Raw genomic sequence first — 27,701 nt, 5'->3', positions numbered from 1 at the left:
GCTTCACTCCACAGCCTGCATTTTGGGGCTCCAGGAGGTGTACCGGGGAGGGCTGTGCTGCAGGGGGAGCCTGGGAAGCATTTTGGCTGCTAGCCAGGGTGCAGCATGCATTTCCCCCACTCCACACCCCCATATTGGCTCTGCTCTGCTGGCCAGTGCCTGGCTACAGACTGGTCCTCGTACTGCCCACTCTGGTGTGGCTGCTGCTGTTGAGAACACGCCTGGAGCAGCTCTGGTGCTCACTCAGGGTGCGGGAGAGCTGTGGCTGAGTCGTGCTCAGGGGGGCGGGATGGGGAAAGTGCCACGCACCCTCTCCTCCCACAGAGGGCTTCTCACAATTCGTGATAGCTGCTACAAGGCATTCGGTTACTCCGTGTAACCCAGGACGTTAGTCTCCTTCAAAACAGATCTAATCCTGTTCAGGCTCTTGAGAAGATCAATAATTTAATGATAACCTGTGGGACTTGCTGATGCAGTGTAACCAGATAATTGTATGTCACATTAATGCTGAGTACCGTGATGGATCTGGTAGCAGCATCTTCTCTCATGACTGCCAGGCTGAAACTACAAAGATTAGCAATCCTCAGTGTGTTTCAGAGTGAGCTGAATACCAGCTGGGGTCAAGACATTTTTTTGCCCAAGTAGGTGTATTATCAGGATTTGCACATTTTCCTCTGACGCTGCTGTCAGAAGGAGGACATCTAGAGGAACTAAATGGATTGTGGATCAGTTCTGGGATGATAATTTCTTTGTCCTGCTATGTCTTCGTGTACAGAGACAGGCGGCAGTTGATGACTGATGAATTTTGGGTTAAACACAAATAGCTTTGGGCAATAACAAACTGGAGAGGGAAAACTGTGAAGAAAATCAGAATGTTACATACATGTTCAGCATTAGGGAGGCAGATCTGAAAAACCCCACCAGCAGCAGACTCCTTCTTTAAACAACACAAGATTAGAGCAGGGGGAAAGAGTTAAAGTCGGACGCACAGCCTGGGCGCTGAAATCTACTAGCAATTGTCCCATTTCCAAGTAATGTACTCCTGACACTGAGCTCTCCTCTGAAGCCTCTATTTCTCACGTCAGGTATTTTATAAAGTGCCCTAAAGGCATCGCTCAGGAGGGCCTTGCTCACTAATCCTGGGATCAGCCTCATGCCACTTGGATTTTCTTCCCAATTTGTGTGTTCCTTGCTAGAGCAATGGGCTGAGATGACCCGACTCTTGGCCTATCTATGCTTGTGGGCCCTGCTCCTGTGCTGCAACGTGTGCCAGCATCGCACAGCAGCGGCACGGCTCGGTCTTTGAACGCGCACAGCCCAGGAAGAGCTGCCTCCTGGTTCTGGCTGCCGGCAGTGCTCAGGCGTCCGGCTGTTACGTATCTTTTCGGATACAACACACGCTCTGATCAGAAGTAAGGGGCCCTGTTACTGACCTCATCCGAGAAGAGACTCCCCCTCTCATGGGCCAATGTGAATGGTTTGGGACTGTGACCCCAGGCAGGAGATGATCTTGTGACCAGACGCCAATTTAATTCAAACTAGGGTGTTCAGTCACTGGCCAGCACTGCATGCGGTGCCAAGCCAGCCTGCCCCAGAGGGAGCTTGGGAATGGATGGTGTAGCACGGAGGCATGGTCCCTCCCCTAGCAGCAGAGTGAATGCATGAGGCACCAGCTCCGAGAATTGGGCCACTTATTCCTGCGCCTAATTTCAGGCTCCCAGGTTGGACCGTTCTGGCCAATGTACTATTATGGCATGATGGCCAGCACTGCCGTGCTGTGCGCCCCCTGCTGCTCTGATTGCTACCATCCTAGACATCAGACTGAGACAAGACAGCATTGCATTAACGGCACAGGCAATGACACATTCCTGGCATACAGGCGAGCGCGCTCTAGTGCACCCAATCTGAGCTGGGCAGCTACAGGCCACCTGCGGAGTCCTGGGGAAGGAAACACAACCGTTCGCGGTACTTACTTGGACTGGGTTTGCTTAGTGAGGTTCTTTATGGTCAAGCCCTCCTTTCCTATGATCGCACCAACAAACTGCGTGGGGACCAGGATCCGCAGTGGGAAATCGAGCTGTTTGGGCTGTGAGGAGCCCCCCGGGGAGGGGCCCCGCTCCCTGGAGGCACGGCCCCCCCGGCGGGACCGCTGAGAGGGCGGAGGGGAGCTCACCTCTTCATCCGGGATGTAGGAAATCTTGAAGGAATAGTTCTCAAACTGGTGGCCGCTGAGCTTCTCAATTGCTCTGAAAGGTAGAGAAAAGAAGCCACTGGTTAGGCCCTGCACCAGCTGCGGGTGCCAGGCCTGAACACCTTTGCCAGGAGACAAGCCACTGACCTGACCAGGTGCAGAGACTGTCCCCGTCCCTGTGGACTGGGTAAATGTCCACACTGTCTGGGCATGGTCCAAGGTCTCTCCTAGGAGCACAGGTGTCCCTAGAGCAGAGATCTCACGGCTCCCCAAGCCTGGGCCTTCGCCCCTGTCAGAGACATCCAAATGCCTCAGACAGTCACAATGTGTCCAAAGGGTGTGTGTAACCCACTGCCACTTGGCAGGGCTCTGTTCTCCTCAAGGGCGCGTCCCGAGCCCCTGCTCTGCATCCCTTAAGGGCATGTCCTCTGTGCAGCGCTCTATCCCCCAACCCCTGCTCCCTGCCCCTCAAGGCACGTCCCCCACCCCTGCTCCCCGCAGCGCTCTGTGCCCCCGGAACACTGCAGGGGTGATGAGCTTACTGCAGCTTTGGCTAACTGATGGCTGGTGTGATCCCAGCACAGCTGATGGAGCTGCATTGCGGAGGCATTAGTGCAACATTGACTCAGTAGCTCTCTCCCAGCCCCTCCCAGGGCTGCCCAAGTCCCAACCCAGAGGAGAGAGACAGCCTCACCTTCTCCATTCCTCAGCAAGGGACCACGCCAGCTCCATCCCAGCCTGGCAGGAGACAGGCAGGCCAGTTGGAACTCGCACAAGTAGGGGTCCTGGCCAGTTCTCCCTCCCCGCAGCTCCAGGAGCGCCCTCCACCCCAGCTCTGTAACCCTCAAACACCCCTGGAGACTCCCCAGGCAACAGCCTCCTGGTAACAGCACTTTCCTAAGCCCACCGTCCAGGGGTGAAAGTAACTTAAAGGACTTACTGGTAAGCTGGAATCCTTAGCAGGGGGGCGGGACCTCAACTGGAAGGGAGCGGGGCCTAACACCGGAAGAGGCGTGGCCTTTAAATCCGTCCGCTGCTACCGCAGTGGAGCCCCAGACCCTTTAAATCACTGCCAGAGCCTTGCTGCTGGAGCCCCAGGGTAGCGGAGGTGGCTTAAAGAGCCTGGGGCGGTGATTTAAAGGGCCGCCGCTACCCCAGGGCTCTGGCAGTGATTTAAAGGGCCCTTTAAATTGCAGGCTGGTGGAAGCTGAGTCCAGCTGGTATGGTCAGCTGTGTACCGGCTCTTGCCAGTATGCCATACCGGCTTACTTTCACCTCTGCCACCATCTGGCTAGCTGTGCTCCGCTGGCATGCACCTTCCCTGTGGAGCCCCGCCGGACAGCGGGAGCCTAGCAGCAAATCAAGTGTCGCCAGTGGCTGGAGCCACCCTGAGCACAACAGCCCTCAGTGTACATGGAGGGCACTGGGTTTAATCTTCCTTATACATCCTAAAGCAGCTGATCGGCTCTGCATTCCTGGCCCTTTGCACAGAAGGAGCATAGCCTGTGGGACAGCGTCCAGGATAGGGGCTGCTCTACCTAACCAGCACAGGCAGGGCCAGGAGCCATGGGGCTGGAAAGCTGCCCAAGCTCTACTTCACACGCACGCTGCAAGGCGCTGTATAGAACAGTCCACGTCCCAAACCGGAGCCCAGTTCAAGGGACAGGGTGAGAGTTTATGGGGTGCTCCGCTTGGACCGTTCTCTGGGGCCAGCCCCACCCCCCGACTGCACAGCGAGGCCAACACTGAGCCCCTCTGAAAATCCAGTCGGCACCCGGCTCTTTGTGGGCTGCCTGCAGTTCCTGCTCCTGGAGCTGGGGCAGGTTCTGTGACCAGCGGCACAGAAGAGGGAGCGCGCCGGGGCCGGGGCAGCCGGGGCCGGGGCGTCTCAGACCAGCTGATGGGGACATGGATCCCATGGATTTCTGGGCCAAAGAACATTCTAGCCCACTCTGACCCACTGACAATAACTCTGGCAATTCCCCCAAGCCCAGGGCAAATGGATGGGGGGTTTTCCAGGCGGTTACTGAACTCTGACCCGGGAACAGCTCATTCTTTAGTGCCAGAGAAAGCCGGGGGGGAACAGGGTTCCGGGTCCTCTTACAATAGTGAGGCTGTAGCAACTGCTCAGTGGGAAGCACTCGAGGATGCTTGTTGAAAGCAGATGACCAACAGAACCACCTCGGATTCGCAGAGCAACGGGAGGTGCTGAGGGCTTGTCCACCGTGATGCCAATGGTAATGGAGCAGGGAGCTGATTACTGCCCCTACTGTGCAGCGAGAGCTTGCTACCAGGGAGGAGCTGAATGATTTGCTCCAGGAATGCTAGGTAACAGACCAGCGGGAGCTGCGACAGAGCAGCCGGCCCCGGGGGAGTGCAAGCCGGATGGGAGATGTCTGACCTTTCCAGATACTCCTTGTTCTCCAGGACACAGTGAGTTTCTGGGATCTCCAACGTGTGATGGCTTCAGAGTCTCAGCTCATTAAGGGCCTGGCCCTGCTCCCTTTCTCACAATGAGCAGATCACAATGCCCCAGATTGTCCTGTGGGTTTCATGGAGTGGTGGGGTGGGGGCTGAATCAGGCCCTGGCCTGCAGTGACCACTTGTGTGTGACTGGACTTGTGAGCTAACATGATCTCAGCAGCAGGGCTGGCTCCTGGATGGGGCCAGCTGAACCATTCGCCCAGGGCAAGTGAAAAACGCCAGCGCCGAGAGACTGGTCACAAAGCAACTGGGCATGCAGCCACTGGGTGGGCACAGTGCCCCATCCGGCATAGCACAGGAGGGAACCAGGAAGGGCCAGATTCTGCCTCCCTTTTGCATGCTGAGCAGTACTTTCCTGGGAAGGGGATGGGGGGGGAATCCATTGATTTCAGTGCCCCTCCCCCCCCCACCCAGAGCACCTAGATATGCAGGGACATTTGGAAACACTGCCAGCACCTCCTGCTGGGCTCCCTTCCAAACTGAGCCAATCAGGTGGCTTAGTTTGCTGTGTATTTGGCCAAAGTACTGGCCTTACTGAAGGCAATGGGAGTTTTGTCATTGCCTTCAGCGGGGCCAGGATTTCACCCCTGGATGACACTGAACCTTTCGACTGAGCCCAGGCAAGGGGCAGTGCTAGCCGCTCCGCACCAGGAGCACTGGGATGGACTCAGGGTTTGTCCACCAGACACTCAGTGTGTGGCCAGTCAGGACGTGAATGAACAGCATGCCAGCCTGCTGCACATTAACTGACCACGTGTATCCTGCTAGCGTGCGCGAAAAGGTCTGCAGTGCACACTGCCATACAGGGCCCAACAAAATCACACTCTCCGATTCATTCAAATCGCCTTGGACTGTCAGCAGGAACAAAAACTAGCAAAAGGGTCCTAAAGAAGAACGGGTCTTAGCCGACAGCTTCATTAATGATCTAGAGAAAGGAAGAAACTCAGTTTATACTAAATTATGAGACAGAAAATAAAACCAGGAGGCCTAGTGAGACAGGACGAACTGGCAGAGCAGTAACAGCATGAACAGAATCTGAAAAAATGCAATCTGAACATCTAGGAGAAATAATTTGGGAAAAATGAGGCTGAATTTCAAGGAAAATCTTCCTGAGAGCAAGATCAGTAACTGCTATGGGATCAGCGACGCCCCCCTCGCGTGGCACATCCCAAACAGGGCCTTCAGGACCTAAGTCTTTTCCCTCCCCTGAGTTGAGGGGCAGCTCACCGCCAGCATGTCAGAACCCTGGGTCAGTCGCGGGCAACCCCACTGTTCCTTACATGGAAATAAATGAGCCCCGCCCCAGCGAGGCGGAGAGACAAAAGGTGAATGCAAGGAAAGGCACTGCCCGGAGGAAGAAAGAGAGAGGGTGAAAGGAAGGATGAAAGAGAGCAAGAGCCACTTACACTTTTGCTTCTTCTTTTGTTGCATACGTTACGTTGACAACGGCCGTTTCTGCGTCTGTGTTGACTAAGGGGAAAGCAACACACGCTGGCATTAGACGGAGAAGGTCTTCGTCACCTTTTCCTGGGTGACAGTTGCTAAGCCTGTCAGCTGTTCCTGGCCAGGGGTGGGTTTGATTGATCTTTACAGTGAGAGGCTGGGAGGGAAGCCATTCCCTTGGGCCGGATGCCTGCGATGGTGGGGTTGGCTAATCTTTGCTCACTGGCTGATCTATGCCCTCTGTGGATACTAAGTTCAGGAGTAGCTGGGTGTGGACCTCATTCTTGGAGCTGCACATTCTGCTACTGCCATCTGAGGCCTGTCCTGCGCACCAGCTGGGTCACAGCGGGGTGCGTGTCGCTCTGTCTGGCTGTGGGCGGAGGTGAATGAGTGTCCACTGTTAACTGTGATGAGAACTCCAAACTCACTTTCTTTGTGACCTGGTCAGCAGTTTTTAACCATCGTCTCTAGGTGCTGCGCCAGTGGTTTAGTGTCCCCAGCCTGTTACGCTGGTAAACAATTCTGCTCTTTGATGGGGCTGAAGAACACCTGCATCCAGGGGAGGATGAGCATTGATGCATGGTTAATGCAGGGCTCTGCCTACTGCTGAAGGCTAACAGAAGGGATCGCCTCTCTCCAGGAGTTCTTGGAGACCTCTCTCTAACCCAGCTTCACCCCATGGCCAGGATGTTTTGCATAGACACTAAATTGCAAAGGGAAACTTTTCTATTTCCTACTGTGAGTGGGCCAGGCAGTCTAGCCCTTTGATCACTGCTGCTCAGGCTGGCAGGCACTGGCTCTGTGCTGCGTGACACAGCTGAGGAGAGCTGAGCGTAACTAAGTGAAGTGGCCCAGAGAACAAGGGGCAACAGAAAAACAAGATGCCCCTGGTTGGCGTCCTGTGGCATTACCAGGAGCCCAAGTGCCCCCCACACTGGCTCTGAGCAACTGGTGAATGACTGCTTGGGGCTCTCTCTCATGTACCCACGGGAAGATTCACATTCTTGGTAGGGCGGGATTTCTAGCGGAGTGCAGTGATGCTAGAGGGCCGCCCCTACCCTTTGGGAGAGAAGTGAAGCTCTTATCTGAATCAACAGCAGTTGCCGGGAGCTAGGAGGGGCCTCTCCTGGGTGCTGCCTGGCACGGACCTGCTGGGGCGCTGGGGAGGGCGCTTGGCCAAGCTTCTCTGCTGTCTGGCTGCCTGTGACTCTTCTCTTCATGTCCTGTGCTGTCTGGGGACCTGCCCCTCTTCCCCCACACTGTGTGAAACATCCCAGGGCTTTCTCCAGCCCTCTCCCCTTTCCGGGTGGGATGAGTCAGGTCTGTGCTAGGCTGGTCGCTGCCATCACCCTTTATCATACGGTTTCACAGCCACGTGGGAGTTGCACCTGCAACAGCTGGGGAGATGGGAGTCTTGGGTTCTAATCCAGGCTAGGCCACTGATCTGCTGTGGGATTTCAGGCAAGTCACTTAAACAATCTGTGCCTCGGTTTCTCCACCTGAGCATCACACTTCCCTAATTCACAGAACTGTTGCAAGGGCTAACGGAGGCTCAATAGATCTCAGAGAAAAGGCAGTAGACGAAGGCCAGGCAAGTGTTACTGTTATGCAGTTACAGCACCCCCCTCATGGCAGGGGTGGGCAAACTTTTTGGCCAGAGGGCCACATGTGGGAATAGAAATTGTATGGCAGGCCATGAATGCTCAGAAAATTGGGGTTGGGATGTGGGAGGGGGGGGAGGGCTCTGGTTGGGGGGTGGGATCCGGGGTGGGGCCAGAAATGAGGCATTCAGGGTGCGGGAGGGAGCTCTGGGCTGGGGTAGGGGGCCAGGGTGCGGGAAGGGGTGCAGGCTTTGGCTGGGGGTGCAGGCTCTGGGGTGGGGCTGAAGAGTTTGGGGTGCAGAAGAGTGCTCCGGGCTGGGATGAGGGGTTCAGAGGGCAGGAGGGGGATCAAGGCTGGGGCAGGGGGTTGGGGTGTGGGGAGAGGCTCAGGGGTGCAGGCTCTGAGCGGCGCTTACCTCAAGCAGCTCCCAGAAGCAGCAGCATGTCCCTTCTCTGGCTCCTACGCAGAGGTGCGGCCAGGCGGCTCCGCATGCTGCCCCATCCACAGGCACCACCAGTGCAGTTTCCATTGGAGCGCCGAAGAGGGCCATTGGAGTGCATAGGAGCCAGAGCGGGGCCATGCCGTGGCTTCCGGGAGCCGCACAGCGCAGCCCCGACCCAGTGCCCCGGCTGGAGCGTGGAGCGGGGCAAGCCCCAGACCCCGCTCCCCAGCGGGAGCTCGCGGTCTGGCATAAAAAGGCTAGTGGGCCATAGTTTAAAGCAGGGGTGGGCAAAGGGTGGTTTATACTCAGAGGCTGATTCCCAAAGCTGCCCAGGGGACCTAGATGCCCTTGAGGGGTTTGAGATACTCTGCCAGAGTGCCCAGTCCTGAAATCCTCTCTCAGGCAAAAATCCCACTGACTTAATGGGGCCATTTATCCTGTGGCATGGATCTGATCCTGTTCTAGGCTCAGCTCAACAGGGAGCCTGGGGGATTTCTCTTGCACTTATCTCTCAGGCGCTGCTGAGAGCTCACACCCAACGCATTGCTGACAACACAGAGAGGGGCTCCGGGACAGCTCTGGTAAATGCCTTGCACTCTGAATACAAAGTACGGAAAAGTCTCATTAAAAATCAGCCATAAAAATACTGCTCCTGCCCACCGTGTGCAACTGCCCCAGGAACGGCCTAACAGAAAACAAAGGCACCCTTTTAGTATGCTAACAGGGCTCTTGGGACATGCTCTGGGTAGCTGCTAAGCCCTGCATCCCTGTGGTGCAGTCTTGCAAGATCATGTGTGCACGCGTGCGCGCGTGTGTGTGTGCATTGCCTTGGAGAACACTTTGCAAATCTCCATCACTTGCTTGAGCACAATGGGGTGCAGCTCTGATGAGTGCAGGATTTCGTGATGCCCCCAGGGCCAGATGCTGGCAGCCTCATGCAGGGGGAGTAGGCCTTTACCCCGCAAAAAGACCCAGTAGGACTGCCAGAGAAATGAGGCACTCCTACTCAACAGCAACTAGTGCTGATGGCAGGATCAGGCCCCAAGCCACCCATGGCTTTATCAGATGAGCCCAAGCACCATCAGCAAAAGCCGAACTGCTACCTGGTCTCAGGCAGACCTGGGGCTTGCCCTGTGTGGGCAGCCCCATGCCTGGCAATGTGGAAGCACGGAAAGAGGAGCTGGCCGGGTGAGGATAGGTTTGGGGATTTCCTGGCGTTCCAGGTGCTGTCTAGATGGCTTCTGGAGTCCAATGGCCTTTTACTGCCAACCTACACTGCTCCCGAGTCAAAGGGCTGCTGGCCAGTTGGCTCTGGTGTGCACAACAGCCAGAATCCCAGATAACGGGACTCATGGCTGTGGCACTGAGCGGGCCTGTGTCCTGCAAGGCGGCATGCCACCATCCCAGCCCCGCCCTGCCAGACGGCGTGGGCTTTTCTCCCCTCCTCGCCTACAGGCCAGGTAGCGGGTAGCTTGGAAACCCACCTGCTGCCAATACAGCTGAGCTAGGAGCACTTTGTCCCCCTTTGGCCCGGTCCACAATGACCAGGCAAAACAGGATCACGTATCTGAAGAGATGGGTTGGGCTGGGACTGAGCATAGAAATATCCAAGGGAGGGGAGGAAGTCTCCTAAGTGGAGGGGGGGGGGGGGGGCGGATGATGCCATCTCCCCATTTCTTACCTTGTTCCACATTCTCTACAGTCCCATACTGAGCTAAAAGTCCATCTAGCACCTGAAAGAGAAAGCATCAAGCAATGCAGGGTAAGTCAGCCTGGAAAGGCTCCCAGGGTTAAAGACCTAGCGATAGGGACCCTCCCCTGTGCGTCTGGCTGACATGGGGAGCAGGACAGAGTTCCGGCTCTACCTACACAAGACAAGTATCAGAGGGGTAGCTGTGTTAGTCTGTATCCACAGAAACAGTAGTTCTCAGATTTTTGTACTGGTGACCCCTTTCACACAGCAAGCCTCTGAGTGCGACCACCCCTTATACATTAAAAACACTTTTTATATATTTAACACCACTATAAATGCTGGATGCAAAGTGGAGTTTGGGGCGGAGGCTGACAGCTTGCGACCCTCCATGTAATAACCTTGCAACCCCCGAGGGATCCTGACCCCGAGTTTAAGAACCCCAGCACAAAAACGAGAAGTCCAGTGGCACCTTAAAGACTAACAGATCTATTTGGGTATAAGCTTTCGTGGGAAAAAACCCCCATTTCTTCAGATGTATCTTATGCCCAAATAAATCTATTAGTCTTTAAGGTGCCACCGGACTCCTCGTTGTTATTACACAAGACAAGTGACTGGTTGCTGACTGTCTCTCCTCAGCCCTTGTCGCCTGAGGTTCAACACGCCCAGTTGCTGGGCTGGACGGACCAAACCACTTTCCGATTCCCGGCAGAGATTCCCTCAGGCACGTTCTTGGAGGGAGCACTGACAATGGCTGGGCCTCGCCTTCTGAGTGGGGAAAGATGTCCTTTTCCTAGCGTAAACATACACTGAAGCCCAAATGAACCTGCAGCTGAGTCTCTCGAGCACCACTGTCCCTATGGCAGCTATTGCTGGCATCAGAATTGGACTCGGCTGCCTCCAGACCTTCTGGGTCACCCCAGCGAACGTCGCCACGGCAGGAACAGAGAGGAAACGCCACCTCCGAAGAAACCCTGGAAGATGCTGGAGGTACTTCCCCAAAGCCCATCACGTCAGCTCTATGCTGGGTCTGGCTTTGGCCAGCTGATGGCAAGGAACCCAGGGCGCTCCCCAACATGAGCCACTCCCCAGCCTGGCACCTGGTGCCAGGCAGAAGCAGCAGGTGAATTATTTTCACAAGGCAGCTCCTCTCCCGGGACTGCAATGCTGTAGCCACTTTGAGGAGATGGGACATCTTGAGCTATAGCCAAGCCACACCCACGCCGTGCGCCTCAGGCTAGGAAACACAATGTCACCGGAACAGCCTTCTGCAAAGGCTGCTTTCTGCTTCCCTCCTCAAGCCACCGGGAAGATGCCACAGGACAAAGCTCAGACTGCGCTTGCAGCTCCTGCCCAGCCTGCAACGTTTATTCAGATGCAATGACAGGGGGACTTTGTAGGAAGCGGGAATCTACTTACCTCCCACTGTAGGTGAGGGGGGATGTTCCGGATCTGAATCTTCCTGCTCCTGTAAAGAAACCAGCACAGATTAGCCCAAACACCACTCCAGCTCCTGGGGGCCAATCCCCATCACTAACTCTCCAGCCAGGATGTACCCTGTGAGATGCGCCACCCCATGATTCCCCTCACTTATTCACTTGTCTCACAATTAACGTGGAGGAAAAAATCCCAACCCTGCCCCTCCCCCGCTGCGAAGCAGTAACCCCTGTCTGCTAAAGGAACAGGTATGATGCCATTTTACAGACCACGAAGCAAACCCAGTGGCAGGGTAAAACGCTGCCTGGGTGTCGTTAGGAGTACAAAAAGAGCTTCAGTGCTCCCAGACAGTTCTCTGAGAGCAGGAGCCTTGTCTGTTTCAATCTCCTGTGTTCTCCCGAAACCCAGGAAAGCGGATGGAAGGCTGGCACATGTGCGTATTTGCAATTACACACGCACCCGTGCTCCAGGGTTTGGTGAGCAGGTCGCTCCCAGGAGGAGTCGAAATTTTACCAACAATTTGTCCCTTCCTTTGGAGCCACATGCAAGTCTTTTGCATTGGAACCAACAACGTGGGGCACAGCAAAGGGGAGCAGGCCCAGGAGGCAGTAAGAATGCTGGGCCAGGAAAACCATGGCAGCATTTCCTTAGATACAACTGCAGTGAGAGCAAATTCTGCCAAGACAAAGCCCATGGTGCTGCAGCTGCACCCAGGGCCAAAGAGGCAGAGGCCTCTACCACTGGAGCCACTGGCAGGCGCGATTTGGGAACAACACATTGTTAGAGGAGACAGGCTGCAGCTGAAGGAAAGGGGACTGGCTAATTTAATGCCAGCCAGCGCAAGGCAGTCACCAGGCACTTAGCAGAAGGCGTGCCTACACTGGACCTGGAGGTAGAATTTCCAGCTCAGACAGACATACCCACGTTACTGCTGATCCAGCAGTGCGGATGGCCGGAGGGGCTGGCTGCCCCCCATACACACAGGATCATGCTCTCGGGGCGACCAAGCCATGCTACTGTTTTTAGCATGCTACGGCGGGCACATCTGCCTGAACTGGGAATTATGGCGCCAGCTCCCATGAAGCTGTACCCAGAGAGATGGGGTGGGGAAAGCAAACCTTGTCCAGACTCTCAGAATGCTATGGGCATTAGCAATCCCACTGTGAGACCCCGGCGGAGACCAGGTGCGGGAGTATTTACTGCAATGTGGCTAGGCGAGGTCATATCCTGGTGGGCAGGGAGTACAGTGTTGACCTCTTGGTAAAACCTACCAGCACCTTGCCTTCACTAGGGTTTTACAGCAGGACAGCTCATGCACATTGGTTATCCTGCTGTAAACCCCCCTCCACCGACAGCGAAGATATAGCCGGAGACAACGCCACGGCAGTGCCTCGGGCGGAACTCTCACAAGATGGAGATTTTCCACTGAGGGGACCTGACCTCTGCACGGCCTGCTGGCGGAACCGCGATTGGATCGGAGCTGAGCCAGTTTCAAAGAACACTGCAGGGTTTGCCTCTGTGCAACGACCAAACCAGGGAAGGACGACCCCGCCAGACCCCCCAGGCAGGACAAGTTGCTGCACTGCAACAGGCACAGAGCAGTGTCCACTGAAGTCCACTGTAGACAGTACTGCAAATCTGACTTCCTAGACACACCATTCATATACTATGGCGATGGCAGAGGGCAGTTAGGAAACCACAAGATGTCAGAGCTAGCCACACATTTCAGGGTGTCTCCTCCAGCACCTCTCCCTTGGCTTTCTGTCCTGGGTGAGAGCCCCACTGTCATCAAAGTTCAGATTCCAGCCATGAAAAGCCAGTGCTGATGACAGACATGCAGTGACATCATCATTACTAATCAGCCCTCCTGAACAAGCTCATTGGGTGCATCACAACGTTAGGACAACACGCTGCCTGGAAATGTCGTGGGAGAGAAGCCGGGATGACACAGGGGCCTGGGATCACTCAGGCGCGTTGCGGGAGGGAATGAAAAGCAGATGATCTCAGTCGGTGGGGGTAGATAAAGTGTATCTGCTGTGCCCTGGACACTGATGAGGTGTTTGCTACAGCTTGACTGCGCCCAGCCCTGCACGGGTGTGCCAGGGGTGAACAGAGCCTTCCTCTCCCTTGCACATCAGTGCGGAGGCTGAGCAGAGGGCAGGCAGCCATGGCCCATCCCCACTACTCCATCCGTTCCTGCAATTCTGTGAAGTCTGGGGGGCCCTAAGCTGCCTGTGCTAGGCACAACGGGCCAGATTTACAAAGGGATTTCAGTGTCTAATGGGATTTACATAAGCGCCTAAGCAGGTTAGGTGCCTAATTCCCTCTGTCAATCTGGCGCAGTGCCCCAGAAGTGCCCGCTTTAGGCACAGTGCCATCACACCACTGGCCACCAGGAAGCCCTCACCAGGTACTCATCTCTCCTGCTCTGAAAGGGGATCTAACATCACCGCAGCTTCTGAAAGCACCTCCAGTCTCTGCAGCAAGGCTGCTGGTTCCTGCTGCTAGTTGTGTTCTTCGGTGACTCCGAACCAACATCGCCTACACCTCCTCCAGCATTAGGGCAACTCCTCTGTCCTCAGCAGTGGGGGGCAACAATGGTTTGATCAGAGCACGGAGAGCGCAGCACACTAAGGAAACACGGCCTGGCTTTGCCAGTGCCCCGCCACCCCAGAGCACACAACGGGGAGCTGACAAACTGCCTTGGAAATGATTCAAACGCCCCTGCCAGCCGAGCCAGTGGAAATTCACAGCTCCTGCAGGTTAGTGGGGGGTGGGAGGAACATTTTCTGTTCTCCCCTCAACTATTTTCCCAACCCCCAAAGCAGTGCTCAGAGGTGGGAAACCTAGGGTGACCAGATGTCCAGATTTTATAGGGACAGTCCTGATTTTTGGGTCTTTTTCTTATATAAGCTCCTATTACCCCCCACTCCCGTCCTGATTTTTCACATATTCTGTCTGGTCACCCTAGGGAAACCAATTGTGCTGCAAGGAAAACCGGCTGCCTTGTACACCTCCCTTGGCTGGGGGACGCACGCCTGGGGCTGGGAGAGGGGCATTTATCCATTGCTCCCCTTCCACCAAGGCACAAGGATGACCAAGAGATGCACTGCTAAGCAGAGGTGCCACATGTGATCAGACCCGCTCTGCTGCAGAAACAGATACCAGGCACAGAAAAGACACAGCCTTGGGAGGTGGTGTAATAGAGTTTGGGAGAGGCACAGTACTTTTGAGCAGCAACACCACACAGACCTCACATCTGAGAGACACAATTGGCATTGACTGCCCCACATCTGCTCCTGGGGGGTATCGCAGATCAGGGACCTGCATCTGCATTTCCCCTCAGAGGTCCGGCAAGGGCCCCCAATCTCAGGCTTCCAGCTCCCTACCCGTTGCCTTTCCTGGGTGGAGTCCAGCACCTCTCTCCCTTCTGACTAGGGTATTCCCAGGCTGCACAGTTGCCTGCCTTCACTGTGTTATCCCCAGCACAGACACCTCTGCTTGATTTCTCCTCAGAGACTGGTAACAATGATTGCTCCAGATATGTTACCACCCAGCTCTTTCTAAGCCAGCCCACTCTATTCTTCAGGTAAAATGCCTTACAGAGAAAAGAATCAAAAACAATACAACAACCTGCACCCCTTCTAACAGCTCACCAGGCATCAGTCCCTCTCCCATCCCCCCGGGGACATCTTTGTGGTCACTAGTTCATCAGAGCTTCAGCTCAGAACAAGGAACCAGTCTTACGAGTTCATTAGCATCACCCTCCCTACTCCAGAAGGTATGTCAGATCCAGTCTGGCAAGTCCTGTGTTCACATCCTCTGCCCTTAAAACCAAGGTCCCAGGATCCCTTCCATTTGCTACCTGGTGCTTTTGGGATTTCTCCTCCCATCTCAAGCCCTAGAACAGTTCCGCTCACTCCTGCAGCCAGGGCAGTCAGAGAGGAGCAGCTAACAGTTCCAACCTGCCAAGGATTCCCCACCAAGCACATTTCCTTGAGGCCGGGGCTAGTGGTGCTTCTGGATTGGCCCTGGTACTGCTGGTCAGTGTCTCCCGGACCACACCGGCAATGCAGAGAAGAGCAGAGAACAGGCTGATTTGTCTAGAAATCCTTGGTTCTGGGGAATCCGTTCGTTCACACTGACAGAACTGTCCAGCGAAGCGGCTGGAGCACAGTGCTCCATAGACTGAACTTCATTTGCCCTTTGGCTTTCACAGGCACAATTCCTGGGCTTGTCGGGACTCCACTCACTTTGACTTACTAATGTCCTGACATGCTGTCACAATGCGAGATGAGCCGCATTAGCACCCAAAGGGAGGGCAGGGTACTGGTGATTTTTATATGTTTATATTGCAGCCAAACCTGACTGGAATTTCATGGGACAAGGAGAAGACACTTCCCTAGCCCCAGGGCTCTGTTTCTGCTAAATTTCAGAGGCCTGCTGCAAAAAAAACCTCTCATTTCTAAAGTCAAGAAAAAAACAAAGAGAGAAAAGTCCCTTTTCCCCTGCCATGGGCTGGCTCCTGAGGTCCTTCCTCAGGAGGAATGTTCATCAACTGTGGTCGCTCCCAAGGATTAGTGGATGTCCGCATAATGGCATGAAGCCCCCTCCCAGCACTGCGACCAAGGTCTAGGGCTTGGGGAAGGGACTCACTTGCTCCCCCTTCCTTGCAGGAGTATGCCGTGCCCCTCCCCCCTCCCACTAAGGAGAACAGAGCTGCTGCTGAGAAGGTGTCAGTGTAGCCATCACTTGTGTCACCTGAACAGCCGGTCCCTCGGTCCTGAGACAGGTGTTTCCATGGCTCCCATCAGTGGAGGCCACTGAGTGGAGCATCCACTGCCTGAGGACCCTTATAAAGCCCAGCCATTCTCCCGCCTGACAGTCCTAGTGGCGTCACGGCCTGTCTCCGATAACCTGCCCCGCTCTGCCAATAGATATCATACAGCTGGAGCGCTCCAGAGTGCCGAGCGACATACCCTGGGTGCAGCACAACAGCCGGGGCACAGAGGCCTTCTTCCCCCACAGTCACAAAGACCAGAAACATCCGCGCTCCCAGTACCTCAGCCAGCAGACAATGACCACAAGAAAAGACCCTCACCCCAAGTCATGCCTGGGAACGTGCCCCCTCCTCAAACAGATGGCATCTGCAGTGTGCCTGGAAGGTCACCAAATCTGGGGTATTTTGGACCAAGTTCCAGAGCCCTAACACCCTGCCAACTGTCCCCTCCCTTGGATAACGAGGGAGAACCAGCTGTGGCAGCATGGCATGGGGCAGAGGTGATCCCTCAGGTAGGCCAGTCCCAGGCCACATAGGGTTCTATGGGTCAGAACCAGGATGTTAATAACATCCCTGGGTCCGTTAACCTTGGAGGGCAGAGCATCCAACCAGACCTTGGCCTGGCAGAGAGATGCTCCAATCTCAAAGCGCAGGAGGCAACAGCTGCTGACCCAGGGCTAACTTCCACCTGCCTCACCTCCAATGCCAACCCAAAAGCCAGGTCCCAGGTGTGACCAGCTGCATAAGCTGAGCCAGTGGCTACTTGGGATAGGCCGGGAGATTTGGACCTGGCTCAGAAAACTCATCCTGGGCATGCAGAAGGAAGTAACTGAGAACAATTGATCTCTGTGTGTCTGTTGCCACTGCCACGGGATGCAGAGGGGGCAGCACAGTGGGGCGAGTGGCAAACGGCCACCAGGGACCATCATGCTCAGTGGCACACTCATCAGACCCCATTTTGGAGGGGGAAGCCTCCTACCCCAGAGATCGGATGCAGTTACCCTGCTTTAGTCCCTGCAGGTACCCAAAGCAGGCCCAGCATCAGCTGCCCGGTTTGGGGCACACATACCCAAGCAGCTAGCCACCATGAGCGCAGTTCACACCAGTGCAAGGAAGGAGCCCTTGGTGGCTCAGCATGGGCTGAAACGGCCCTCTCTGGACCTTGGGCCCTTCACTCGTCGTGCCACTGGAATGACTCTCTCTAACTTGGCCTGTCCCCCTACTACCTGCTTTGAACAGAGCACATGCCCACCACCACCTGCCTCAGAAACCCTCTGCCCGTCCTCTGCCACACGCCTTGCCTCCACTACCGCCGCTCCCTCTCAGTGGCCTCCCCTTGGGTCCATGTGCCAGGTCCAGGCCGGTCAGAGTGCTGCCCTCCCCCGTCCTCGCTGTCTAGAGTGATGCAATCATGTCTCCTCAGCCCTCCTCCTGGAGCCCTCTCCTCTCTGCTCGCAGTGCCTGAGACTCTTCCACAGATGGCCCAGTGGCTGCTGTTGCTCCATGGAATTGTCTGCCTAACGCTCTCCATTCCACTAAGCTCAAACCCCATCTTCCACGCTGCCTGCAACCAGCAAACAGCCAGCTGCTTCCCACAACAGCATGGCCCTTCCTTGTGGGCTGCCCCACCCAGGCCCATCCTTTCTGACTGGACTGCCATCATTCTAGCTGTCGCGTTCACGGCACATTTCACACTGAAATGGAATCGTCTTCTGGAGAGCCAGGAGCCTCAGCAGCGAAGGCCAAGACAAGGCTTCAAAGATCAGGATGATTTCCATTTCTCCACCCACCAAATTCTTGGAAAAGCTGCTTGCACCCTTCTACTTTTGCACGTGAGCTGTGAGCTGAGGAGAATATCAGACGGCCTTTGGGAGGAATCAGAGGTGGCTCCGGAGAGACAACGCTTAGAAAACAAAACTGCTCGCTCTGGAAAAAGTCGCCCAACTTTTTCAGTCACTTCGTCGCTGGGAAGAAGCCTGGCCTACAAACTTCCCATCAGTTTCCTTCAGGAGCCTTTTGCTAGACTGAGGGTACAAGGCGAGTTCTGAAAGCCATGGCCCTTATTCTGAGAGCTATTCACTTCCAAAACCAGCCCGCGTGAATTCTCTGTCCGCCTTCGGTGAACTTTAGACCATTTACCAAAGGCCTGACAGGCTTCCCCCATATAGATATGTTCCCCATAAAGACTCAGCATGCTCTGCCAAGCTGGAAGGCCCACAAGGACTCCTGCAGAGATTATATCACCTGCAAAACTGCTGCCACAGAGATTACAGGCTGTGTCTGAACTCCTGCTCCTTTCATGAAGAGCTAAACTCTGTCACGCTTACTCACGGCCAGCAGCCTCTTAATTTCCACGTGGCTTGGTCTACTCACAAAGTAAGGCACTGCTCAGAGTGAATAAGAGTGGCAGAGGGTAGCTCATAGCTACAGTTGTCTCCAAGTTTCCTCCCAAGCCCAACCTGAAAATGCACAGCTGGAAGATACAGGAATCTCCATCAACTTCCCGCAAACTGGAGGCAGAGGTCTGACTGCCCCCATTATGCACACCTGGTAGTGTCTTACACTCTCTTTGGTGGGACCACTCACCGAGTAATGTGCTACTCATTATGCAGCTTCCAATTGACAAACAACTTTGCCAATGGCATGGCGAACCTGTCAAAACATCATAAAATGACAGACTTGAATAAGTCAGAAAAGTTGCCCCAGTGCAAGTTCGAGACTTGTCTATGCCTGCGAGCATGCATGTGCGTGTGAGAGAATGAACTTTCAAGCTCTGCCCAATTCACCAGCCTAGCTCAATTTTTTCCCTCGTCATACTCAGGAAGGTTTATTTTTCTCAAGGAAACTCTATTTGAACTTCCCACACAGGCTAAGCAAAGAATGCATAGCACAGCAGATGCTGGTCTGATTCGGCAGCAGAGGAGAGCTGTATTAAAGCCCTGTTGAAGTTTGCTTCCATAAAGTTTCTATCAAAAATTCTCTCAGAACAACTGAGGATTCATTCCTATAACTCCTTTAAAGAACAACGATCTCTGATCCAAAACCTCCTGCAAGTAAAACACTCCAAGTCCAAACAAAAACACTTGCACCGTAGAAAGTTGTGATTAGTATAAAAACAGACACCATAGAAAATGGTTAGTCAGGGCAGCCCTCTCCAGTTGGTACAGCACTAAAGTTAAGCAGCTGGAAATTAAACCTTTCTGCTTCTGCCAGTCTGAGGCTTGGTCTATGTTTAAAAACTAGACCAATGTAACTATATCACTCGGGGCTGTGAAAAATTTCACACCCTGAGAACCGTATTAGGTCAACCTAACCTCTAGCGTAGATTCAGTTAGGAGAGATAGATTAAATACAGTTGACAGAAAAACCCCTTCCATCACGGTAGGAAGTGTCAACACAGTAGCTGGGCCACTGTAGCGGTGGCAGTGTAGCTGCGCTGAGCTAAAAGACAGGCAGAGTCTTGGCAAATTCAAACCGTTGTATCAGTCAGGAAACAGGCTGGGGGACAGGGCATAGGTGACATGTAAGGGGGGCATTCAGGGCCAAGGCTTCCCCCCCTCCCCGATTTCTGCTTGGCCTGCCGTGGGGGAAGGGAGAGGGGCTTTGTCCTTCTCCCGCTGCACCTGCTCCCCTGCATGCTCGGCCCCTGTCCCTGGCAGCTGGGCCCAGGCAGGGAGCAGAAGTGGCAGGACCAGCCACGTCTCATGCCAGCCACCCTGGGTTGCTACTCTGTGCAGTGTGATGGCTGCCTGTGAGAGCCCAGTTGAGGAGGTGGCGATGTCAGCAGGCCACCCCACCCCCCCAGTCCCGGGGACCAGGGCTGAGTGAGTCGGAGTCCCCTCTCCCTCCCAGCACGTTTCCAGCTCACTTGGCTCCTGTCCCCGGCAACCGGCCCCTGCTGGGGGCGGCAGGCTGGCTACCGCCGCCTCTCCAGCCGGGCTCTCTGAGGCAGCTGCTGTGCTGCACAGACCAGCCACCCCAGTGGTCAGTTCCAGTCCTGTGAGAAGTGGCTCCCTCCTGCTCCCTGCCCAGGCGCCAGGGAGAGCTGTGCTGGGGCGGAGGCACAGTGGGAGAAGGACAGAGCCTCCCCCCACCCCAGGTAACGTGGGACGGGGAGAGCATGGCAGTCCTGGGCTGGGTGCAGGTGTCACGGGGCAGAGGAGACACATGGGGCAGTCACGAGTCTTCCCCTTTGATTGGACCCCTCCAGTATTGGAGGCACGAGTCGTCTATGTGACATGCATGCAAATGGGAAAGACAGCAATGTGCTAGGGAAATGGAAAGCACTGGAGAGAAAAATGCAGGGGCTTCCCTGGAACAGAAATCCACAATCACCTGATCCCAGGGAACAAACAGAGAAATAAAAAGAGAAAAAGACTGAAGGACAAATGCCACAGCTAACTCCAGAGACAGAGGGGTACACCTGGGGCCTAGGTCTGCTCTTGCCCACTGATTTCAATGGCAGGCAGAGACAGGTAAAGTGAGAGCAGAACCTGCCTCTGAAAGTCAACACAAAAGAGGCATGGAAGCCAGATGAGAATGAGGAAGGACTGCTGAAATAACTGGGGAGACTAACACGGAATATACAGAAGAGAGGAGAGAAAGACAAGGGGAGAAGAATAAATGAGAGGGGCAGAGAGCAAAAAGTGGGGATTGGTCCTGCCCCACTAAGGTCAATGGGAGCTGTACTTCTGGCTGGATTGGGAGCAAGACAACGGAAAAAGGACCGGAGAATGGGAAAAAGCCCAAAGCAACCCGGCCCCAGGCAGCCAGCACAGTGTGCGAAAGGCCTATTTACACACAGTGACTGATTGGTTATAAATGCCAGCAATATTACCTCTTTCTAGGGAAGGTTTCTAGAGACAAGAAGAACCCAGGTGTGTGAGATCCAGCAGTTTGTGTGTCCATCCCCAGCATCCTGACATCTCCCCATTTGGCCACAAGAGGGCGCATGCTACACATCATCAGTGCAGGAGAGTGCGGACTGTCGGCAAACCTCTATGGTGCATGTGTATTTTCCCTGGAGCAGAGTTTGGGTGTGCTGGGTGCACACACTTCTTGGGTGGCAGCAGACACTTTGGTCCCAGGTGAAGACACTAGGGACACTTGGGAATCTGGTACAAGCACCACCTTGTCACATATCACTCCTGGCACTTCAATATGCTTTTGATACGGTCTTCCGCAGTATTCTTGCCAGCAAGTTAAACAAGTATGGGCTGGATGAATGGACTATAAGGTGGATAGAAAGCTGGCTAGATTGTCAGGCTCAATGGGTAGTGATCAATGGCTCCATATCTAGTAGGCAGTCGGAATCAAGCGGAGTGCCCCAAGGGTCGGTACTGGGGCTGGTTTTGTTCAATATCTTCATTAATGATCTGGAGGATGGTGTGGACTGCACCCTCAGCAAGTTTGCAGATGACACTAAACTGGGAGGAGTGGTAGATATGCTGGAGGGTAGGGATAGCATACAGAGGGATCTAGACAAATTAGAGGATTGGGCCAAAAAAATCTGATGAGGTTCAACAAGGACAAGTGCAGAGTCCTGCACTTAGGACGGAAGAATCCCATGCACTGCTACAGACTAGGGACTGAATGGCTAGGCAGCAGTTCTGCAGAAAAGGACCTAGGGGTTACAGTGGACGAGAAGCTGGATATGAGTCAACAGTGTGCCCTTGTTGCCAAGAAGGCTAATGGCATTTTGGACTGTATAAGTAGGAGCATTGCCAGCAGATCAAGGGACATAATCATTCCCCTCTATTCGACATTGGTGAGGCCTCATCTGGAGTACTGTGTCCAGTTTTGGGCCCCACAGTACAAGGAGGATGTGGAAAAATTGGAAAGAGTCCAGCGGAGGGCAACAAAAATTATTAGGGGGCTGGAGCACATGACTTATGAGGAGAGGCTGAGCAAATTGGGATTGTTTAGTCTGCAGAAGAGAAGAATGAGGGGGGATTTCATAGCTGCTTTCACCTACCTGAAAGGGGGTTCCAAAGAGGATGGATCTAGACTGTTCTCAGTGGTAGTAGATGACAGAACAAGGAGTAATGGTCTCAAGTTGCAGTGGGGGAGGTTTAGGTTGGATATTAGGAAAAACTTTTTCACTAGTGATGGAATCTCCTTCCTTAGAGGTTTTTAAGGTCAGGCTTGACAAAGCCCTGGCTGGGATGATTTAGTTGGGGATTGGTCCTGCTTTGAGCAGGGGGTTGGATAGATGACCTCCTGAGGTCCCTTCCAACCCTGATATTCTATGATTTTATGATTCTAATACCGCTTTGGAGGATCTCAGAGCTGCTTCTTTGATTTCAGCAGGAGATGCAGGCCGGGAAATCAGCGAGGACGACACTTGTCTCATTTTAAACCAACTGCAATTTGCACATTTTAGTAGCCAAATATCAAACTCCTCATTCGCAACCACAGGCTCCTCCCCACAGGGTGTATTCATGGCCCCTCACTATAGGGGTGTGCTGCCCTCCTGAAACATTTTCCGGCATCACCCAGCACTCCATGCAGTCAGCTGTGGTGCAAGCCAGCAAAGCGGTGTCTCCCCAGCGCAGCTGCCTCCAGAGGCTGGGTGGGGTGGGTATGAACTCTAACACTTAGGGCAAGTCACTTAAAACACTGCACTGGCGCAGCTATGCTGCTGTATGTAGTGCTTTAACAGAGATGCTTTAAGCTGACCAGAGAGAGCTCTCCCATCAGTGTGGTTAATCCACCTCTGCCAGAGGCAATAGCTACGTCAACAGGAGAAGCTCTCTTGTCGACATACTGCTGTCTACGCGGTGGTACAGTCGGTGTAACTGTCCCTAAGGGTGCGGATTTTTCACACCCTTGCGTGACGAAGTTACACCGATCTAGTCCAGACCTCACTCAGCTCTTGGCAGGAATCCACAGGCTAAACACCACCTTTCCCTTTACTAATCACAAGTGTATTTTACCTGTAAAAGATAGGCCAGAATCAGCACAAGAAAGTGTGTAACAGGCCCTTGTCCCGGCACCAGGATCGTGCAATGTGTCAGAGCCATTTGGCCAGACTTTCCTAAGTTGCAAACCAGGCCTGATAAAGAAATTCTACTGAAAGCAGAAGTTGGAGATGTTAGCAATGGCTTTTGGATTTATGCTCATGCCCACTGGGAAACATCACTTTACTAATCTCAACTCAAAGCTCATGGCCATGGCCATCTGCACCCAGGACAGCAAGAGACGCTTCTGCATGGACATCCTGGTGAAAAAAGACTGATTGGAAGCACAGGAGAGCTACGCCCTGGAAACAAAGCTCCTGAATGGACCATCTTCTCCTAGTCCTAGTTCAGCGTCGGTCTGCACTGCCTGGGATTTCACACTCAGCTGGGGCTGAAAGTAGAAACTTGGGGTTTGGCAATTTAAAAACAATCCAGCCATTTTATATTGCGAGGAAGCAAGAGAGAAAAACGAGCGGCTATGGAATTTGGACTTGGATTTTTTATGACTAATTTTTCAGATGTTCACCTGAAATTTCTCAGCCCACAGTGTTTAAAAGACAAGAAATAAACAGCAGCTTAGATCTTCAGGGGTGTATCATATTTCAGTTTATTTATAGAATTGTGTCGCTCAAACGCGCTCTGCTGATTAACCCTTGCTCGCAGGGATTAGGACTCCCGCAGCTCAGCAACTATGCCTGGCAGGAAATGCGCCACACCCACCAATGGCAACACATTTTTAACTGGGAAGGTAATTAACCATTGGAAGAATTCACCAAGGGTCTCAGAGGATTCTCCATCACAGACAATGTTTAAATCAGGATCGGATGTTTTGCTAAAAGCTCTGCTGAAGTTCTAACAGGCTTTAATTCAGGGCAGTCCTAGGGCCTGTGTTGTGTAGGGGGTCAGACTAGATGTTCATGGTCTGGGAATCTATGACTCTGTGAGAAGCCAGGAAGGTCCCATGACTTCAGGGAACATGCTGGTGCCTATTCACTCAGAGTCCCTCGAAGTACCGGGAAGCCAATTCAACCTTAGCCTCGCTTGGAGCATCTGAGCCCAGCAACAGGATCGAGCTCACGTCAGCCTGATGCTGCCAATGGAACAGCTCCCTCCTTGTAAAGCCGTGCAGACTGGCTCTGCACCCCAGGCTGGGATGCAGTGGGAGCACACAGAGCCAGGACAGTTCTGGAGGCAACCTCATCTCCAGGGTCCTGGCCGTGTGGGAGCAAAAGAGCCATTGGCCTCTCATGGTTCAGTGAGGAAGGGACTTCAATGCTGGGTGGCTGGCAGCTACCATAGAAAGCAGCACCAGGCCTAGCTCAGCACCCAGGGCAGCACCGGGCCTGGCTCAGCACCACGCCAGACAGGATCCATCACTCCCAGGGAAACTGCTTTCCAACTCCTGCTGGTGGCGGGAGGGTAACCCTGGGGTCACCGCGAGGAGCTGTCAGCCTGGGGATGCCAAAGGGGGGAGGGCAGGAGGGTTCTCTCCACAAGTCCCAGTAGCCCAGCACCCAGCTGGCTGGGAAATCCCATCCCCACAAGGACACTCACTGCCTGGGGCTGGTTGAGAAGACGGGGACACAGGGTAGGACATGAGCGCACTGTGCCAGCCACACTGGGTGGGAGCACAGCAACTCAGGAGCCTATGCCAGGACTGGGCTCCTGTCCCCACCCACTGACAGGTCTGGTTCTGGCCACCAGGCTGAAGGCCCACTGTACAGGAGCTGGGAGTTCCCCCTTCCCCAGCAGGATGGAGCAGAAGGGGAGCAGGGAAATGAGACTCAGTGGGTACAAAATTATTTAGCTGCAAACAAATATGACAACTTTCCACAGCCTGTGGCTGGCCCCTCCAGGGCCGAGGGTCCACTTGGGCCGGCTGGCGGCCGTTCCTGGGGCAGCACAGCAGGGCTTAAGCTGCGACTGCCCAGATGACCTGGCCTGTGGAGAAAAGCCCCCTCAGCTCCCTGTGCTGCCAGCCCTGCCCCAAGAGCTCCCTGACAATGCACGGCGCAGGGAAGGGTCCTGGACTTGATTGAAAGCCTGCTGCAAAACAGAAGCCTTGCCTGGGAGCTCGACAGCACAGAGCAAGGGGTGACCTCCACTCCAGGCCTAGCGGGTGGGAAGCACAGCCCAGCTGAGATGCAACCACCAGTCAGCAGCAGTGCTGAGGACAGTGCAGGAAATGAGTCAACCAACTTTCATTCCCTCCCCTAGGGCAGGAAACCATCAGGCAGAGACACCCACAAACGAAACCAGGTCACTGAGGGGAGAGGCCAGCAGAGCCTGAGCAAATCAGCCAGGCACAAGGGTACAGCAGTGCCAGGGGTGGGGTGCAGGGCCACACAAGCCAGTGTCCTTCACAGCCGGGCTCTGCCTCCAGACTGTGCTGCCTGCTGGTGGTTTGCTCCCATGACTTGGGTGTGTGCCCCACGCCAGCCAGGGTGTCTCTCCTCCCAGCTTCCCCATCACTAACAGTTAAGGGTGGCCATCAGCAGGGCATTTGCTGTCAGTCTGCCTTGCCCCAGACGCCCCAATCCCTGCTTGCTTGAACATGGGAGCAGGACTCCGGGTGGGTCAGTGCCAAGGGGAGATGAGCAGTTCTACATTTCATGCCCTGCTAGGATCACTAGAGCAGCAGCCAGGTTGTGCGCAGAGGAGGAGAAGTGTCTGCGGGGGAGCAGGGCTCTGGTGGTCACTCTGTCCCTGTATTGAACATCCCAGCACGGACTAGCTCTGCATGTCAGCTGGGAGCTTCTGATGTGGGGCCCTTGGCCAGGCACAGCATGAGCAAAGTGGCTGGATGCTGGCAGCGCCTCACAGGCAGCAGGAGAAGTGGCGTCCCCCTGCCATGGAGCAGTAGCATAGCCATGACAGTGCTTGTGTCCCATGCCGGGTGGGAGGGTGGCTGGTGCATCCAGAGTGGCAGGGATGCGCAGGGTAGGGTAGGACAGTCCTGAAATGCAGAGTTCAAGTCCCGGTCTCGGGCTGGATGACTCTGGGACAGCATCTGTCCCAGATTCCATGGGCTCAGAGGCAGCACTAGCATCTTCCTGGGGGGCAAGGGGGATGGCGCTGAGATGGGCTTTAGCCCCCCCCGTCACCATGAGGCCCCACCCCCTGCTCCTCCTCTCCCTCGAGACCCTGCCACCTGGCCAGGCCGCAAACTGGTGCCAAGTCGTGGTAAGACCCGCCCCGGGGGCAGGGACACAGACCGGGGCTGTTCTCAGGCACCCCATGCAGGTGGAGGGTCTGCGGCTCCCCACAGTAACCCAGGCTCCCTGAGTGGCTCTTACCACTGCCTGGCTTTGGCTTCTGGCCTGGCCAGGGGGCGGGGCCACAGGGGGAAGAGAAGCAAGGGGCAGGGCTAGGGAGGGGGGCCAGGCCCCTGGATGTGTCCAGTTTTTGAATTTTGAAAAGATAGACTCCCTAGTGTAGGACTCGCCTCATGTTGGCATTCGGCACACTCCCGTGCTCGGGATCCCCAGTCCTGCTCCCTGTGCTGTGTGGCGTGGGGTCTGCCGTGCCCCAAGAGTAGGGGCAGCACTGGCACCTAGCGTGTGCTGGGCATTTCTTGCTCGGGCCATGAAAACAAGCTGGGGGCTGGAGCCCTGCCTTCGCTAGCCCTTACCCAGCTGCCTGCCCTGCTGCTGCACTGCCCACAGCATTTCTGTCAGACAGGGACTCGGCCCTTGGTGCAGACCAGGCCTCCCAGTGCTATGTGGGGACTCCTGGAGGGGCCCTCTTCCCTTGGAGCAGTGGCTGTGACCGCCCTGAGGCTATGTGGGCACTGCTCTGCAAAGCGCCACCTGCTGGGCACCCAGGCACGCAAGGCCATGCTTTGCCTCTTCCTGCTCCCTGTAACTTTGTCCCATCCGTTCAGACCCCAGTCAGTGTGCTGGCGTCGACCAAGGGCTGCGGGTTACTAGTGAAGGTACGGCTGAACATGATGACCAGGAGGTACTACAGGCGACACACAGATTTTGTTCTTATTGAACTCTTGGTTAGGGGTGTGATTTTCTACCAAACAATCCAGCCCCGGGTGTGGCTGCAATTATCCCAGCATAAAGGAGCCTTCTCCCAGTATAGTTTATTCCCCAGTCCCGTCCAGGAGCAGCTATCCTAGTACAAAGCACCTTTACACTGATAACTGCATCTACACCACTTGAACTAGGTCAGGGTAGTGAAAGGTGTACACACAGCCTGTGTGTGGACCAGCCCTTCGTGAGCTGGGTTTCAGCTGTGACTGTACAATAGAACCTGGCTAACCTGTACAGCTCCTGGCTCCCAGCCCTTTCCTTCGGCTTTCAGCAGGGCTGGATAGCACAGTGCTGCAGGGATGTCTCCGGTGCCCCATCTACACAAAGCAAACAGCTCTGGTTACACAAAGGGCCAAAGCAGGTCTAACACAGCTTGGCCAGTGAATGTGGCTGGGCTTGAAGTGTGTTAGAACTGGGCTCCTCTACAAATGTGATACATGCCTGCTGCAGAGAGGCCCTAAGACTTCACTGCTGATATAGACATGTACCAATGCACCCAACAGCCGATGAAACATTCTCCTAAACAATTAACCCTGCGCTACACTGATCAAATACATGAGCAAAATCAATTCGGGGCTGCATGTGGCTGTGAGCTCTCCACTGCTCTGTTCGCAGACCAGCCTCTATCCAATA

The 27,701-nt window shown here is 54.7% G+C and overlaps 1 protein-coding gene across 3 annotated transcripts in view; it reads right to left on the bottom strand.

Moving 5' to 3' along the window:
* IGF2BP2 (insulin like growth factor 2 mRNA binding protein 2) overlaps positions 1 to 27,701 on the bottom strand; it is a 98,686-nt gene that overhangs the window by 32,962 nt on the left and 38,023 nt on the right. For 2 of the 3 annotated variants that reach the window (XM_054039516.1, XM_054039517.1), the window contains exons 3-6: positions 11,272 to 11,320; positions 9,844 to 9,895; positions 6,082 to 6,145; positions 1,974 to 2,246 (exon numbers count right to left, since the gene is read on the bottom strand). In XM_054039516.1, the coding sequence (XP_053895491.1) occupies positions 1,974 to 2,246; positions 6,082 to 6,145; positions 9,844 to 9,895; positions 11,272 to 11,320 (438 nt within the window). The other variant, XM_054039518.1, reaches the window with a different exon arrangement.

This window comes from Malaclemys terrapin, chromosome 9 (genome assembly GCF_027887155.1).
Source record: "Malaclemys terrapin pileata isolate rMalTer1 chromosome 9, rMalTer1.hap1, whole genome shotgun sequence".
Taxonomy (NCBI): domain Eukaryota; kingdom Metazoa; phylum Chordata; order Testudines; family Emydidae; genus Malaclemys; species Malaclemys terrapin.
The sequence above is the reverse complement of the archived record's forward strand: the minus strand, read 5'-3'. Positions and strand labels throughout refer to the sequence as shown.